The 14,452-nt window shown below is 40.5% G+C and overlaps 1 protein-coding gene across 3 annotated transcripts in view; it reads right to left on the reverse strand.

Annotated features, from left to right (window-relative positions):
* LOC123757242 (kinesin-like protein KIF23) overlaps window positions 1–14,452 on the reverse strand; it is a 98,602-nt gene that overhangs the window by 58,655 nt on the left and 25,495 nt on the right. For 2 of the 3 annotated variants that reach the window (XM_045740752.2, XM_069323771.1), the window contains exons 5-8: window positions 13,317–13,487; window positions 9,076–9,175; window positions 8,739–8,837; window positions 2,906–3,044 (exon numbers count right to left, since the gene is read on the reverse strand). In XM_045740752.2, the coding sequence (XP_045596708.2) occupies window positions 2,906–3,044; window positions 8,739–8,837; window positions 9,076–9,175; window positions 13,317–13,487 (509 nt within the window). The remainder of the gene's footprint in view (window positions 1–2,905; window positions 3,045–8,738; window positions 8,838–9,075; window positions 9,176–13,316; window positions 13,488–14,452) is intronic. The other variant, XM_069323772.1, reaches the window with a different exon arrangement.

Here is a 14,452-nt window from a genome sequence, read left to right on the forward strand (position 1 = left end):
CGAATTTCACCTTGCTTCTGCTAATCTGATAATTGTAGCCTGATAGCCTTCAAACATGCCGACATTTAAGGAGTGGGTTGGTAGAGAGCCTGGGGCTATCTACTTGTAGGCGGAGTTAGCTACTAGGTTTCCCAATATATACTGAGGGAGCTGTAGATTCAAGAGGATAAGCAATAGGAGAACAGCCAGCAGAGCAGAGCAGAGGACAGCTGCCGAGATAGGCTGTCGGCCGGACAGGGAGGTGATGCTGCTTGACAACTGCAGACCCTCATCCGCCCTCTCTATTCAACTTAGACTCAGTCCTCGGTGAGTGAATGTGAAGATGACTTAGTCGTGCTTACAAGTGTTGTGTGATGATCAGGGGCAGACAGTTGTAGGGTTCTCGAATTCTTGGGTAATGACTCGCTTTGTATATTAATCTTGAACATTAAGTTGAATTGCTTAAATTATACTATGATACTTATCATGTGAAATATAATTGATGACTTTATTGTTTAAATTGTCTTTAACTTTGTTCCGTAGAGCTTTTTGAGTTGAGATGAGAGAGCCTCTGCGGTTACTGGTTTCATGATTTTAATGAGTACATGTTTAGAGTTGATACATGCTAATAACATCTTTTGGTACAGACAAGTTCCATTCCTTGTCTTGTATGTACTGACCAGAATGGATGGTGGCAGCCCTTCTTCTATCTACTTTTCTACTTCTACCTATCTACTCCTCTCCCTCCACCCCTCTCCAAACTCTCCCTTTCAACTGACGACCCTCCTCGCTCCTCCCACCTCTACCTCTCTCACCCCAAACCCTCATTAATTACTTCATTATCCATGTCTTCCCTTTCGGTTCTCTTATACATTTGTAGCAGTGAAAATGTGTTCTAGAGTTCTCTAGAGTTGCGGGTAGCTGATCAAGTTACAGAGCCTTGTAGTCATAGCACCTAGGTAATCGAATAGCTAGGTTACAAGGTGTTGAACGAGAGGGGTTGCAGTAGGAACTCTGGGGGTGCTCTAGAATAGTTAGCTAACTGGGGGCGGGCACCTATATTATATATATATATATATATGTATATGTATATGAGCAAATCACATGTTTAATCTCATAATGTACTGTATAACTAAATTTTGTCGAGACTGGAATTAAACTTTAAATTAATAAGTGCTGGAAATTTCTGACACGCATCATCTTAAGTGCCGAGAGAATGTGCAACCGAGCTGATCATTCCACTCCATTTGATATTCCAGACATCCTTGTCCACAGAATGTACACAAGGATGTTTCCATGTATCTTAGCAGATACATGGAAAAAGTCAAACATAGTTCCATTCTACAAAAATGGTAGCCGAAAAGCTCCTCTAAATTATAGACCCACATCATTAACAAGTGTAGTAGACAAAACACTAGAAAAAATAGTTATAATCAAATGAGTAGAACACCTAGAGGAATGACATAATAGCAGACAGACAATATGGTTTTCGAATAGGAAGACCTGTGTAACAAATCTACTTAGTTTTCATGATGGAGCCAAAGAGATTCTACAGTAAAAAGATGGTTGAGTTGACTGTGTCTATCTGGACCTAAAAAGACTTGACAGTTCCACACAAGAGGTTGTTTTTGAAAACTGGAAGATGCTGGAGGGGTGATAGGAAGACTGCTGATATGGATGAAAAATGTTCTGACAGAAAGATGAGAGCAGTAATCAGAGACAATGTATCTGACTGGAGGAGTGTTACTAGCAGAGTACCACAGGGTTGGTTCAGTTCTTATGCCAGCAATGTTCGTCTACATAAAAAATCTACCAGAAGAAATACAGAATTCTATGATCATGTTTGCTGATGATGCTAAGCTACTAGGGAAGACAGAAAAGCCTAGATTGTAATGCCCTTCAAACGGACATGGACAAAAATAGTGCTCGGAGCACTATGTGGCAAATGTGAATAAATGCCATGTAATGAATATGGAATGGGAGATAATAAACCATACACAACATACAAATTATGTGGAAATGAATTAAAGAGCTCTTAACAAAGAAAGATCTTGGCGTCGTTTTGGATAGTAGACTGTCATCAAAGTAACACAAACAACATTATGTAAAGGAGCATATGCATCGCTTTCCAACTTCATAATTGCTTTTAATTATGTGGATGGTGAAATACTGAACTGAAGAAACTGTTCATGACTTTTGAGACCAAAAGTGGAATATATCACGGTTGTATTGTGACCATATCTCAAAAAGTACATAAAAAAACTGAAAACGGTGCAAGGGCATGCTATAAAATGGCTTCCAAACCTGAAAAACATGAGTTATGAAGAAAGGCTAGAGGCATTAAATATGCCAAAGCTAGAAGGTAGAAGAAAGAGAAAATGTGATCACCACATACAAAATAATAACCGGAAATGACCAAATTGACAAAGAATACTTGCTGAAACAGGCAACCTCAAGAACAAGAGGCCATAGATTCAAGCTAAGGAAACAATGGTGCCAAAAAGATATTAGAAAGTTTTCTTTTGTAAAAAGAGTGGTAGATGGTTGTAACGAGTTGAGTAAGGTGGTGGTGGAGGCCACACCTGTGCAGTTTCAAAGAGTTACTGTATATGAAAGAGTGCAGGAAAGATGGAACACCACAATCATATCTATCATCCTGTAGCTACACTTAGGTAATTACGAAAAACCTGTAAATTTACAAGTTTACAAGCGAAGAATTTTTAACTTATACATTAGAATCTCAATAATCATCTTTGCATTTTCAAATCTTAAACTGAATTAAATTGAAACTACTATAATTTCCTTTGCTATCTTGGTATTTTTTGTTGTGCTCTGTCAGTTTACCTATTCTAGTATATTGTACTTTTCCTTTCCTTCAAAGGAAAATATTATGAATACTAAAGATAAAAGATATGAAAACATTTACCAGCCTCCTTGACCCTGGCCCCTTCAGCTTTAGTGCGACTGTTGCGCTCTGACCCAGCAAGGTCCACCAATAGCAGCTGTGACACTGACATTGTTGACTTGTCCTGTATAACCTCTTCACCATGGGCATCAAGTGGGGCCTGTGGATGAAAAAATTAAATTCATCCACAACACAAGCCAAATCATACTGCGTTGAACATAGTGGTTCTCACAGTTCTCACATATAAGTAGGTTACATATGAATGTTCTGCCCAAATACCTTTCATTATTAATTCCCCTACAATTTTAAGTGCTGATGATTCTAAAGCATTGATCAAACACCTGATGAATTAGTTTTATGTAGACTGAGTTTTAATGTACATCAAGCAGTGAAAACTGGGAGAAGAGTATGATGAGCAATTTAATGAAGTTGAAGATATACAGGTGATGAATGATGTACATTACCGTGAAGATGTGCAAATGATCAACAGGTATAATGGATGAAGTACAGTACAATGAGGATGTGCAAAATGTCAACAGGTTGGCATGGCAGGATATGCAGAATACCCCCATTGAAGAGCAGAGGTGCAATAGGTACTCTGAGAGAGAGCACAATCAACACCAGAAGCCCGAGACTGTTCAACTCACTTCCACTACACATAAGGGGCATAACTGGCCGACCCCTCACAGTGTTCGAGAGAGAACTCGATAAACACCTCCAAAGGATATCCGATCAACCAGGCTGTGATTCATACGTCAGGCTGCGAGCAGCCGCATCCAACAGCCTGGTTGACCAGTCTAGTAACCAGGAGGCCTGGTCGGGGACTGGGCCACGGGGACGTTGAACCCTGAAATCATTGCAAGGTAAAAAGGTAAAAGGTGTAATGAGTGAGTTACAGTACAATGAAGATGTGCAAAAGATAGGCAGGTAATGTATGAGCTGCTAGAAAAGATTCTTAAAAAGGACATACTTCCAAGACAATGATTGAATTACTTGAAACATCTTCATACATCTTTCCTATGGTGATCAACTCTGCTCTAATTGGCAGTTGCAAGTAGATTAGCTCTGGGCCTGAACTATTCACTCTTTGTTATCTGATACAATACTTCTCTCAAGTTTCCTAATAATTTTATACATCTTCTTTTAAAGCAGTACATTGAGTTAAGTTTCTAACCCTTTCTTCTCTAGCAGTTGGAAATGGTCTGTCCTTGTTCACCATGTTCCTCAATATCCTGTATGTTTTGATCATGTCGCTTTAGACACTTCTCATAAAAGATTACAGGTTTAGTTCATTTAGTCTGCCCTCGTAACTCTGATAGTGCTATTGTGATAGTCCTGCTATGTCCACTTTTTTCCATATGCTGTTGATGTTTTCTGGGCTATTTGCACTTCTGAGGCAAGATTGCAATTCCCACTCCTAGGCTTATTTTTTTATCTTCTCAAGTTGCTATCTCCATCTCAGAATATACTGTTCCTCTGATCTTCTCTTTCATTTTCCTTATGTATGGCTATTCTTGCAGTTGGTTTATATTATTATACAGAAGTTTTGTCCTCAGCTACATCATCCACAAACACACAAAGAAGTCTACCTTTTCAAGTACAATAGTTTTTTCAATAATCAAGAACAGTAAGTGATCTTAGGTCTGATTCTTGATGGACCCTGTCAGCCACCTCTCCATTCTCATGATGCATTTTTCGCAATTTGTCTTGTATCATGTTACTCTCACTCAGGCGAGTGTCTTTCCTGTTACATAAGAATGCTTCTCCATTGGATATGCATCATTAGTCTGTTGTGTAAAATGGCATTAAATGTTGCATAATCTGATAAGTTGAAATTCTATATTCCACTCATTTTTTTTATTTAGTAAACTGTCATAGACCTACAGTACCAGGTTTGCTAATCATAATATTGTCTCTGAATCTGTGCTATTTCTCAGATATGAATTAGTGGTTTTCAGGTGTGATATTAGCTAGCATCTTATTTTCTACGGAACTATCCAGGGGTTAGCTGTCAAGAGATGCCTTGAGGGTTACCTTGAGATGGTTACGGGGTTTAGCGTCCCCGCAGCCCGGTCCAAGACCAGGCCTCCTCGTTGCTGGATGTATGAGTCACAGCCTGGCTGATCAGGTATCCTTTGGAGGTGCTTATCAAGTTTGCTCTTGAACACTGAGGGGTCGGCCAGTTATGCCCCTTATGTGTAGTGGAAGTGTGTTGAACAGTCTCAGGCCTCTGATGTTGATAGAGTTCTCTTTCAGAGTACCTGTTGCACCTCTGCTTTTCAACGGGGCTATTCTGCACATCCTGCCATGCCTTTTGGTCTCATATGATGATATTTCTGTGTACAGGTTTGGGATTAGCCCCACTAATATTTTCCACATGTAAATTATGTATCTCTCCTGCCTGCGGTCTAGAGAATACAGATTTGGTATTTTAGGCAGTCCCAGTAGATTAGATGTTTTACTGAGTGGATTCTAGCAATAAAGGATCTCTGCATGCTCTCCATGTCAGCAATTTCTCCAGCTTTAAAAGGGGCTGTCATTCTGCAACAGTATTCCACTCTAGAGAGCACTAGCATCTTGAAAAGTATCAGCATCAGTATAGCAACTACTATTTTTAAAAGTTCTTGTTATCCAACCTGTCATTTTTCTTGCAGTTGTGACGGCTACTTTATTGTGTTCTTTAACTTTAAGGTCTTCCGACATGAGTACACCCATATCCCTTACATTACTTTTTCGTTCTATGTTATGATTTGACTGTGTTTTGTACGTGGTTTCCATTTTTAAATTTTCATTTTTTCCGTAGCTCAGGAGCTGGAACTTATCTTCGTTAAACACTATACTATTTTCTGTAGCCCATTGAAAGACCTGATTTACATCAGATTGGAGGTTTGCCGTGTCCTCTGTGTTGTCTACTCTTAAAAATCCTAGTGTCATCTGCAAAGGAAGATACAGAACTATAGATTGTGTCCGTGTCTATGTCCGATATGAGGATGAGAAAAAGTACTGGAGCAAGCACAGTACCCTGAGGGACTCTGCTCTTCACGGATGATGGATCGGATTTTATTTTGTTGACTATTACATATTGGGTTCTGTTACTCAGAAAATTGTAGTGCTTATTTTTCCGGTAATTCCTTTTTAATGCATTTTGCGTGGACACAACCATGGTCACATTTGCCAAAGACTTTTGCAAAATCTGTGTAAATTACATCAGCGTTTTGTTTGTCTTCCATGGCATCTAAGGCTATGTCATAGTGGTCCAGCAACTGTGATAGGCAAAAGTGCCCTATTCTGAAACCATGTTGTTCAGGGTTATGGAGATGCTGGGATTCCCTGTATTTTGTGATCTATCTTCTTAGCACTCTTTCAAAGATTTTTATGATGTATGATGTTAGTGCTATCGGTCTGTAATATTTGGCTCTGCCTTATTTCCCCCTTTATGGAGTGGTGCTTTCTCTGCTGTTTTTAGTATGTCAAGAGATGATGCCAGTATCTAGGCTTTGCCTCCAAAGAATGTGAAGGGCCTGTAAAAGTGTTTTTTTTTTACAGTTGTTGATGAATATGGAGTGCCAAGAATCAGGGCCTGGTGCAGAGTGCATAGGCATACTGTCTATGCTTCTTCAAAATCCAGTGGTGATAGGGTGACATCTGATATATGATTTGATGTTGGTGTCACATTCATGAAAAATTCATTTGGATTATGAATCATCAGTGTGTTTAGTGGCTCGCTGAAGACAAGAGTCATATTGATTCCTCAGTATTTCACTCATTTCTTTGTTGTCATTCGAGAAATTGCTTCCCTAATTGTGTACTTTTTTTTAGATTTTCTAGTGTTCTTTAAGCCCTTGTATCATTTCCTGTCAATTCATCTTCCTCGCTAGGTAAAACAACTAAAACATCTTCAAGCATTGCTGTTTGGTACATACGTTTAGCAGCAAGGATAACACCTTGGTCCATGGGCTGGATCAAGGATGTTGTGTTTGGTGGAAGTGCCATGCATTTTATTCTGCCATCCCTTGAAATTAACTTGTTAATGGGAAGAGCATGGGCATTATCTAGCAGCAACAATGCCTTAACCTCACTGGCCTTTATTCCACATTTGTTGATCTGGAATTCTCTAACTTCTTTGCAAAAGTGGTTTTTAAACCAGTCCGTAAATATTGTTTGATTAAACCATGATTTCTTTGAACTGTAATATATTACGGGTAGTGCCTGCATTATATTTTTTAAGGCTCAAGGATTTTTAGACTTGCCTACCATGGCACATTTTGTCCTGTGAGAGGCATCAGCATTAGCACAGAGCAAGACTGAGAGTCGTTCCTTGCTTATCTTTTGTCCAAGAGTATCTTGCATCCTACTAGTTAAGGATGTACTTGGTACAGCTCGTCACATGAACCCTGTCTCGTTACCATTATATACTTGATATTTGCCTAAATTATTACTGACAATATACTCGTTTAATTTAGCCTTGAATGAATCAACATTAGTGGGATCAGCACTTGACGCCTCACCAGAAATTTTTTGGGGGTTTCAAATGTTATGCCGAGCCTTAAATCTTCCAACCCACCCATCACTTGCATTGAAATCTTTTATACCTAACTGAATGGCAAGTTTACTTGCTGTAATTTTAAGCTCTTCAAATTGTATTGCCATGCCAACTGTGCGGTGCTGAATAAACCACTTATACACTGCAGCATCCAATTGTGGATACTGACCAGCCTTTACTGTTTTTCTTGAACATGCAGCACCAGAAGCAGCACACACTGTTGTGCTTGCATATTTTAATAGAGTATCCTTCTGTTTCTTGATGTCACTTACTGTACTTTTGCCGATGTTAAACTCTGTTGCTGCTCGTGCATGAGAATATCCTTTATCGAGTTTCTTAATTAACTCCAGCCTTTGTGTAACCATCAGGCGCTTCCTTTGGGTAACTTTTGGCAATTTGTAAATAGAAATGAAGATCACAATTAACAGTAATATCCTTCAAAATTGAAGCCAGCCGTGCGAGTTCACAGTAAACAATGGGGACACATGGCCCAGCGCAGTACATTCTAGGTCCGTGGGAAAAAATACCAAGTGCCTATACTATAAAAGGTATTTAATAAGAAAACAAAGACTTTTGTTTAATAACAATTGTTTCAAAATATTTTATTAATAATAATTTTGAATTTTCTTCGTTAAACTGAATCATTTTAAAAGAAAGTTGTAATATACGACTCTGGACGATCGAGGTCGGTGGCTTGATAGCCCATGTGAGGGGACGCCGATGCCAAAACAAACCCAATACCGACCGTCGGTAATATCGACCGCCAGACTGGTATACGAGGTTCCAGATACCAGTCTACCAAACCGGTCGTTATTACCGGCAGATCGGTATAAAAGAGGCCGTTAAATTGAGTGGATACTGTACCTCCATTCAAAAAATAAATATATAAATATAAAAATAAAATATAAAAAATCTGTTACTCATGCCACTTTTTCCATTTTTGTTTTTTGTCTTGTAATTTATCCAGTTTTCCCTTCATTTCAAATCTCATTCTCCCTACTCACAAATTCATGTCTAGTTCCCTCTCTTCTCTTTTCTCTTATATCCACTATTTCTTTTTTAATTTGCTCAGGGCTCTCTGACCTGTTCTCGTCTAATATCACTACAGTACTCTGTTCTTATTAATTTATAAGTGCAACGATTTTTCTCTCTCATTTTTTTGTTCAATTTCAAATGTCTATTCTATATATATGTGAAGGTGTGTGTGTACACTTTGAAAATAAGAGTACACTTCACACATCTCCAGCCTGAATGGGACCTAGGAAATAAACCAAATGAAAAAAGTTATATTTACAATTAAAAGCAACGTACTTGCACCACCCTTATGGAAAATATAGAGTGTGAGCGTGAAGACTCTATGTTCAGATGTGTCATGGCCACTTTCCTCCGCCTCTGGCCCTTTACCAGTACCTGCAAATCAAACGAAAATTCTCACTGTATGCAATACACTTTTAAATATTTGTGAACTTTAATTCACAAAACGTGAAATGGAGATTATTATAAAGAAAATGTAGGTTATATTAATATGAATGATAAAAATAATTTTTGTATACAGTTAATATTCTCTATGATAATTCTTAAATAATTGTTATGTAATTAAACAAAACATTTAGCAAACAGTATAAAAATTCTGCTAATCCCTACAGACCTCTAAAGCTTCGTCTGGTGTTGTAACTTCCACTTCTGTGCACCCGTGGATATACATGTTACGGCTGGCATCTTCACGCAGAACCTTGGCCTGGAAACCCCTACAAAGTAACTACTTATATGAATATATTTATTGAAAATCTGAGAACCTTAAACCTGTTTACAAACAAAAACATTATTCACTTATCTACTAAATAGATAGTTCTGTATCTGCAATTGTATATGGCACACCCAATTATTAAGACATGAGTTTTGGATGTACAGTACAGTACTAATGCATTTCAAGCATTATGATGTCAACTCTAATGTTGGGGTCAAAGCATCACTTGAGAAACTTCAATATTCTCATTTAAAATTACTCTTAGCACAAGCATTTATATTTTATTAGTTTTCCTTAAAAATCACTACATGTATTTACAATGGTTTTCCCATGACACTAACACACTTTTTCTAGTTACACCCAGTGAAAAAACAAACAATATTAACCCTTGATTGCAATAGTTGAGCAATATTAACCCTTCAACTTTTTTTTCCCGGGATATTCCAGCGAGGGGGCCCTAAGCCTCTGGCTGGCCCACTAAGTATTACTCGTTTCTTGTTTCTGTTTTACTTAGGCGGAGTAAAAGTATTTATGACTTGTATGTTCCCTTCAGAAAGATGATGCCCCATGCATTTAACAACAACTGCTCTATTGCATCTTAGTTGAAATCTTATTTAGTTTGTAATTCTTCAACTGTACATAGTGATCAGGATTGCTTCACTGGAGGTGCACACAGTAACCAGGGATTACACACACAGAGATCACACTAACATGATGCATCAAATGAACAAATCCACAAGGGCCGTGACGAGGATTCGAACCTGCATTCGGGAGCATCCCAGATACTGCGTTAATCGACTGAGCTACGACAGGGTAAAAGGGTTGAAACCGAAGTTCTACTGAACTTACTGGATCCCGTAGCCTCTCCGAGGCACAAACCGGGCTTCTGGTTAACCCACTTAATCGACTGTCGTAGCTCAGTCGATTAAGGCAGTGTCTGGGATGCTCCCGGACGCAGGTTTGAATCCTCGTCACGGCCCTTGTGGATTTGTTCATTTGATGCATCACGTTAGTGTGATCTCTGTGTGATGATGATGTAAGGGCGAAGAGGGAGAACGGCCTATTGACGTAGCTCGGGTGCAGGGGGGGGGGGGGTTTGTGTAAAATCCCGGTTTGTGCCTCGGAGAGGCTACGGGATCCAGTAAGTTCAGTAGAACTTCGGTTTCAACCCTTTTACCCTGTCGTAGCTCAGTCGATTAAGGCAGTGTCTGGGATGCTCCCGGACGCAGGTTCGAATCCTCGTCACGGCCCTTGTGTATTTGTAACCAGGGATGCTTATGGGTCTTTTGCGTAATTTAAAACTACCTTGGGTACACTGGGCTCACATCCACTTCCTCTTTTATGCAGTAAACAAAGTCATCTTGGAACAAAAATTGTGAGCATTCCTTCCGGTGTGAGGGCCTTGGTACTAACAAAGCAAGCTTGTGTTGTGCATGAAGCGGAAGCTCATGCCCACACTATTACTTGATTATGATCAAACAAGTATTTGCAATTATTTTGATGATAGTGACAAAGAAGACCCTGACCATGATAAAGAATATGTACAAGTTTCAGATATCAGTAAATTCAATGCTAATGATGATGATCCCAAAATGAGGCAGATGGCCACAGCACAGAGCCGCTGTTTGTTGCCTCTGCACATCATGCAACGAGCTCTCGCATTTGTTTTGAAAATGATTATGTGAAGAATTTTTTTTTTTTTTTGCAGGGATATTCTTGTGCGGGCCCTAAGCCTCTGGTTAACCCACTAAGTGTTGCTTGTTTCTGTTTTACTTGGGCGGAGTATGAGTATTTATGACTCATATGGTCGCTTCAATAAGATTTTGCCATATGTGTTTAATAACTTCTTCTGCTCTGTTGAATCTAAGTTGAAATCTTAATGGGTTTGTAACTGTGTACTGTGTTACATAATGTTCCAGTGGTCTATCGGGCATTTCTCCACAGTGCTGACATTAACCCAGCGTTGAATGTAATGAAACGCCATTGTCTGGGTGAGCCCCACAGGCCCCTGGAGCTATCGGATTGATATACACTATATTAGACTGGGGCATCAGTCAATGGAATTCAGCCTACCAGGTACCATGAGCCAGAACCTGGCCCCCTCAGAAAGGCATGGAGAAATGGCCTATGGAAACCCCCAAGAGTTTGGGAGCATTCCATGTCTGTCATCTACCGGGGTTAAGCACCCAGAGAGGTACGCATAACAAAATAGACCCCACTTGGTAAGAAAATGCAACCGAAGACCGAACATAGAGGCAGAATTCCCCCAACCCTAAACAAGCAAACATTATACACCGCCGCCATGCGGCTTGTCCGTGCAGCCCTCCCCTCCCATTCCTGGGAGGGGGAAGCCTTGGATCCCCCCACGCCAGCTATTCACCCCTCAGTTTGGAGGCTAAGCATCAAAACCAAAAACCTCTGACTGGAGGGAGGGAGGGTGCCAGGGAGCCTCCAAGGCTCACCCAGAAAATGGCATTTTATTACATTCAATGCTGGTTTTCTGAGGGGAGCCCTGTCAGCTCCCTGGAGCTACCTAACCAAAGACAAGTAAAAGAGGGACTTACCTGGAAGGCGGCCGCCATGTGCACATCAACTAGTAGGCAAGACAACAGGCTGCAACCTGCGACCCAAAGCACACACGAATGACCGGGACCAGTTATAATGACCAGATAATGGGCAGCCAGGACCCTGTTTGATCCCCAAAACCCCCGTGCCTGAATGTCAATCCAAGACATGTTGCCGAACAAGGAAGCCAAAGTAGCAAACTTCCGAACATCATAGGCACGAGGGAAGACCTCAGGCTGGCTAGACTTCATAACACTGTGGACGACCTGGGAGACGCCAAGCCCTGGAACAGGGAACAAGGGAAACCGGATCAACCCAAAGCGCAGCCTCGGCCACTGAAGACGAAACGCACAAACAACGACAAAGAACCGCAACCAGACACAACACTATGTATCCCCAGCCTGACCAATCAATCAATGACCCAAGGGCCTCCCCGGAAAGCCGCCTACTCGTTCGCCAGAAAAGAAGGAGATGGCTGCAACCGAACAAACCGAATACCATTACCAAAGACCAGAAACCCGTGTCGGAGGAGAGCATGAAGCTCACCCACCCGACCCTCAGAGGTGAATGCCAACAGAAATAGCCTTGGAAAAAAAACAGCGTTGAATGTAATGAAACGCCATTTTCTGAGTGAGTTCCCAGAGGTTCACTCAGAAAATTCTAGGAGGATTTTACCATCATTGCCATTTTCTCCCAAGCCTTAACCTGTGAACATGTATGATCTGTGAGAGTGTTTCTACTTGCCCAGAGCAGTTGATTATCTAATACATCCTTTGTTGACCAAACCACACTAGAAAATAAAGAGACGACGACATTTTGGTCCGTACTGGACCATTATGAAGTCAATTGTGTCGGATGGACACAATTACTGGACCAACAATGGTCCAGTAATTATCAAGTCAATAATACAATCGACTTGATAATCCAGAACAGACCGAAACATTGTCGTCTCTTTATTTTCTAGTGTGTAGTTTGGTCAACATATTTCAGCCACGTTATTGTGACTCTTCATCTGCATAATATCTGAAACAGCCCACAGAATGCATGGGAGGATACAAGAATACGAGAATACAGTCCTGCTGACTGGGGCAACGTGGGCCAGCCACAGGGCACCCTTGCCATGCCAATGCTTTTGTAGCCTCCTGATAAATGAAGGCATATTAGTATCATCTGCAAACAATGACATGCAGCACAGTAGTCAACTTTCTCAGGCACATATTTCATATACTCTTAAATCAGGATCAGTAGTGGTACAATTTTAAAATCCAACTGGAAAAGATCATCAAGGTAAATGAGGCTGGGGGGGCCTTCGACAAGCCGCTGGCTTCCTATCCTCGTCAAGCGTTAAGGCCACTATTGATAGTGGCCTCGGGTAAATTCAGGTAAAATGACTGATTTGTGGTGGAAAAACACATGCCACTTTTCTCTATTCTGACATGTAACCAAAATCTTGTTGAAATATAAGATAATCATTAACATAACCATACAAAAGGCAGGGTATATCCAAACTCATTATCTCTATTATACAAACCAAATTAAGCTTTCATTTGCTAGTACCATAACCAAAACAATTTTACCTGCTAGAGGGCCCTGTGTTGGGACTTTCTTCCAGAAGATCATAAATAAAGTTCTGGTAAATCTCTATGTAAGTCACAAACACTGCATACATATTATCCTCATTTAGATCATCTATTCTGGACTCATCTGGGATGTGCTGTGGGGTTTCTGGAGCAGGTGTGACAACTGTTCTAAAATGTTAGAAAATATGGCATACAACAAGATGGTGTAATATAAGCACAATAATACTTTGAAAATATACATATTCATATACCTATACAGTACCTACATACACACACTTTTTAATTGAAAATAGTTGTCAAAGTAATACATATACAGTACTTGGATTTTAGAGAAAACAATATTGATTATCAAAGCAAATAGGAGTGAGGCTGTCCGCCACAAAAATTAATACTGTACACGACATAGTTTAATGTTTTCAAGACAAATAAAATTAACCCTTTGACAGCAGCTATATAGAGGTCATATCTGCCTACGCACAAAAAATAAAAGAATTCTAAAAAATAATTTGTCAATATATAATAATAAATTTGTATCCAAAATGTCAGAAAAACAAAAAACCAGCGTTGAATGTAATGAAACGCCATTTTCTGGGTGTGACCCGGAGGCTCCCCGGAGTTATACCAGGCTGATATGCTAATGTCAGACTTTGACATTAGTCATGTGTATGGAGTTCTGTGAGCCTACCGGAGACCACGAGCCAGAACCTGGCCCCCCACAGAGAGGCATGGGGAGCAATGGCCTATAGAAACCCCCGTGTGGTTGGAAGTATTCTATGTCTGCCATCGACTGGATCGGGCACCCAGAAAGGTAAGCGTCCCAAAATAAACCCCTATTCTGGTTAAAATTGCTACCTAACGCCGAACTAGTGGATAGAACTCCCCCAAAAAATACGAGCAAACTAGCATGACGTCACACATTACTGGGCCACTGTCTGCGCAGCTCCCCCCCCTCCCCGGGAGGGGGAAGGGGGAGCCCCAGATCCCCATGCCGGCAATCCACACCCCAGTTCTGAGGCTGGATGTCAAAAAAATGCGAAACCGCTGACCAGAGAGGGAGGGAGGGATGCCGGGGAGCCTCTGGGTCACACCCAGAAAATGGTGTTTTATTACATTCAACGCTGGTTTTCTGGGGT

The sequence above is a fragment of the Procambarus clarkii genome, chromosome 13 (genome assembly GCF_040958095.1).
Source record: "Procambarus clarkii isolate CNS0578487 chromosome 13, FALCON_Pclarkii_2.0, whole genome shotgun sequence".
In the NCBI taxonomy this organism is placed as follows: Eukaryota; Metazoa; Arthropoda; class Malacostraca; order Decapoda; family Cambaridae; genus Procambarus; species Procambarus clarkii.